Genomic DNA, 3707 nt, shown 5'->3' with positions numbered 1-3707 from the left:
GTACGTAGCATCCACTTACAATTATCATCCGCGCATACAATGGTTAACATTTTTATGCTTAACATGGTGACTTGAAATTGAAACTTGTCTTGTAAAGCAAGTGCACAAATCTTTTAAGTACAACTATTTCGGTGAGATAGGATGTATTCACGGCTATAATCCAATCAAATCTGTGCGAAGTTATGGAATGTGTTGACATTTGCTCGTCAATGTCAGCAATAATAGCACCCTCTGTACCATGTAACGGGTTGTCTAAGTTCTCATTCAATGTTTCAGCCTCAATATCATCAATTGGAGGTTGTTGTTCGACATACTGTGTTGATTGAGCTCATCATAATGTACATTTTGGGGCACATTCGCTGAGGTGAACAAATTCGTTGCACAATTTACATCCCTCCCCATGACAATACTCGGAAGCTCGATTTCCAATATAGTAACACAAAATGCAGTTTCTTATGAATAGATATGTATCAATTCAAGTCTTCATTGTCGCATATTTCTGCCGGAGGTATATTCAAGTTCGGGACTTTGAATTTCAATTCAATTTCAGTGTAGGGCTGAACAATACCAAATTTGTCCTTTAACCGTAATACAAGTTCGACTGCGGTAATATTTCTTGGCACAAAAATGAAAGTGATTTATCTCCTCTCCACTTCCATTTATCATCCACGTAAACAAACTTTCCATATGATGACTCATACCTGAAATGTTGGGATTGCAAAGGTGAGAATTCTGTACATTACAACTGTCGACATGGAGCATGTGAATATTTAGATCCATGTAGTAACAAAAAGTGAAAGAGTGTCAACAGTTTTTAGGTGTCGAAATTGACAATTAAATTGTCTATCTCGATAATTAGTAAATGTCAAGTTTGACAGTTCAAATATCTAACCCGATAGTTTCGAAGGTACTGTTCGACAGCTGAACTGCCATAATTTTCGGGGTAGCTTAAAAAGTGTGTTTGATTGTTTGGAAGAAATTATTGATAACATTAATAGTGATAATCAATTATCAACTGCAACATCACAATATCTTCCCACAAATAAAGAAGGAATAACTTAATGCTTCATTAAATATGGAATCATTCACATTTTCTAGAGGATGTTAGTATTTTTTTTCTTCAAAAAATATATTAAAAATAAAACAAATCAATGAATAAAAGCTTCAAAAAGTTCAATTAATTATGAGATGAGAAATATTTTTTTTAGTAGCTCGATCAATAGCTTTGCAGGTATACATGTTTGTGTGTGTGTTTGTATTAAATGTTTAAAGTAGTAAACTATGAGATGAGAATATATTTTTTTTTAGTAGCTCGATCAATAGCTTTCCCCTATTGATAATGAAATAAAGATGGTGAAGAAGGTAGGATCTGCATGTATACGTGTTTGTGTGTGTGTTTTTTTAACTATTCACCCTTTTTTAACAAAAATTCATATTGTACAATATAAAAATCATATATTAAATGTTAAAATATATAAAACAAATCATTACATCAAACCATTAATTGCATTCAAATCAAACATTTATTGCTCCTAAAAAAGTGTCACAAAGGATAAAATGGACATTTTGCAACAAAAAAGTGACATTTATGGAAGAAATTTGTGCAAATGAAAATTTTTTGTGCATTTTCAATTTTAATGACATTTATGTAAATTTCCCAAAAATATGTATAACAGTGTCCACACCTCTCACACGGGGTGAGATATCACGAGGTGGGTAGGGGTGTGAATCGCACGGGTCTCACCCCTTGTGAGGGATGTGGACACCCTTAGGTACATTTTTATGTACACCAAGATTTATCCATAAAATATTGACACTACATAATAATTTTTAAGGTGTCAAAATTTTAGAAGTTGGTGTAGGCCAAATTTCTAGAGTGAAAAAGTAGTATTGTGAGGCTGAATATTTTGTAACATTTTTGTTGGCCCCCAATAAGGTATCAAAATTTTAGAAGTTGATATCAAGACGTAGTTTCTCTAAGTTAAGTGGTCAAGCGTATCTCTCATCATTAAAATTTAGCATTTTTCCACATTATGTTCCTATATTGTGTACACATCATAACAAGCAACCAAACTGGGTTTCTTTTCTTTCTAAACTTAATTTTGTTATTTGTATGACGATATCAAATTAATGGTTGAAATAATATGCTATTGTGTCAATGAAAATGTATCCAGGTCCATGTCACTATAAAAACCATCAAGATCAAGACTAAGAACACAAATACTTGTTAACAGTTTAAACTCATAAACGTTTTATTACATTAGTTTTGGCCATGAACACAAAACTAATCTTATTTTATGTAACTTGCAAAATCTTTAAATTAATTTCAGCATTTGGGAATGGGCACACCGCAGCTGCTAGCAACCTTTTTGGCTTTAGGGGATTTCACATACTTCGCGAATCTTGGATCTTTGATATACCCACAGAGGCAAGGCTTCTGTTCATTGAGTTTACTGCAACAGACGGCGGAAGGTGGCCGTGGCGAAGTGAACGCATCCAGGCATGGTGTTAGCTCCGCTGCATTGCAAGTAACTGCCTCGGTCATATGCATGTTTCCTAGCAGTACCACCACTGCCACCAAGTACAACACAGCACAACCAGCCTTCTTCATTAGTCTTGAATATGGAGTAAGAAGATAAAGAAACAAGAGAGAATGTGGAGGAGGAAATATTTTTCTGATTGTGGTTTGTTCAGGGGTTACAATTTATAGAAGTGAAGATGTTTAGTGGATAAACATTGAAAATAATGTTTAACGTACACGTCATCCGAAGTAATTTATCCTCATAGATGAAGGTGTCCTAAGGGGCGTCCTCAACTCATATTGTGAAGGTAAAGGATTTAAAAGATTATGAAATTCTAATGAATTTGGTGAATTTGAATAGATTTTTGTAAAATCTGTAAGAATCTCATTAAAAATGGTTGAATGTCAAAAGGGTTTATTATATGTATTTTTAAGTTTAAAATCCATGCAGATTTTTTTAATGTCACTCTCTTAATGAAATTCTTATAAATTCACGAGTTGTTGAGGATACCTAGATTTTAAAAGATTAAATTTAAATTCGTTAAAATTTCAATTAGGTACACCTAGATTTAATGGATTTCAAAATCTCAATTGGAGACATCTGAATTTCGAATGACTTTAAAATTTCAATTAGATACACCTAGATTTAATGGATTTCAAAATCTCAATTGAAGACATCTGAATTTCGAATGACTTTTAAAATTTATCAAATGTTAGTTGAGGATACCCCGTATGAGTTTAGTGGACTTTTTAAGATTTATGAATTATCATAGTTTTCATGAATTTGGAAAAAATCAAAATCAAAATCAAAGAATTTCATAAGGGGCCGTGTTTAATGGATCTCTTAAGATTAGTGTATCTTATTGATTTCATGAATTTGGATTGAATTCCACAAATTCATGAAGTTTTTATAGAATTCTACTATATAGATTTCATGGATTTCTTATATATAGTTAGGATAAAATGATGTAACTCATTAATAGTTCACGCAAAAATTAGAAAATTTTGAAATATGTAGTTAGAAAGATAAAATTAATACCTTATATCGTTTATTGCATAAAATTCATAACTTTGTCGTTTCAAATAACAAATTCATCAATATAAAAAATCAAACAAATAAATATCAACAAATTACAAATTGATTCTATTTGAAATTTTAAACAAAATTACTCTATAAAAATCAACA

General features: G+C 31.7%; 1 protein-coding gene across 1 annotated transcript; it reads right to left on the bottom strand.

Moving 5' to 3' along the window:
* Positions 1 to 2255: 2255 nt before the first annotated feature.
* LOC111397703 (non-specific lipid-transfer protein 2-like) lies at positions 2256 to 2660 on the bottom strand. The gene has a single exon (XM_023024701.1). The coding sequence runs from the start codon at positions 2609 to 2611 to the stop codon at positions 2327 to 2329; it is 285 nt and encodes a 94-aa protein (XP_022880469.1). The 5' UTR covers positions 2612 to 2660; the 3' UTR covers positions 2256 to 2326.
* Between the last annotated feature and the right edge of the window lie 1047 nt (positions 2661 to 3707).

Source organism: Olea europaea, chromosome 7 (assembly GCF_002742605.1).
Source record: "Olea europaea var. sylvestris chromosome 7, O_europaea_v1, whole genome shotgun sequence".
NCBI lineage: Eukaryota > Viridiplantae > Streptophyta > Magnoliopsida > Lamiales > Oleaceae > Olea > Olea europaea.
This window is presented reverse-complemented; position numbering and strand designations above follow the sequence as displayed.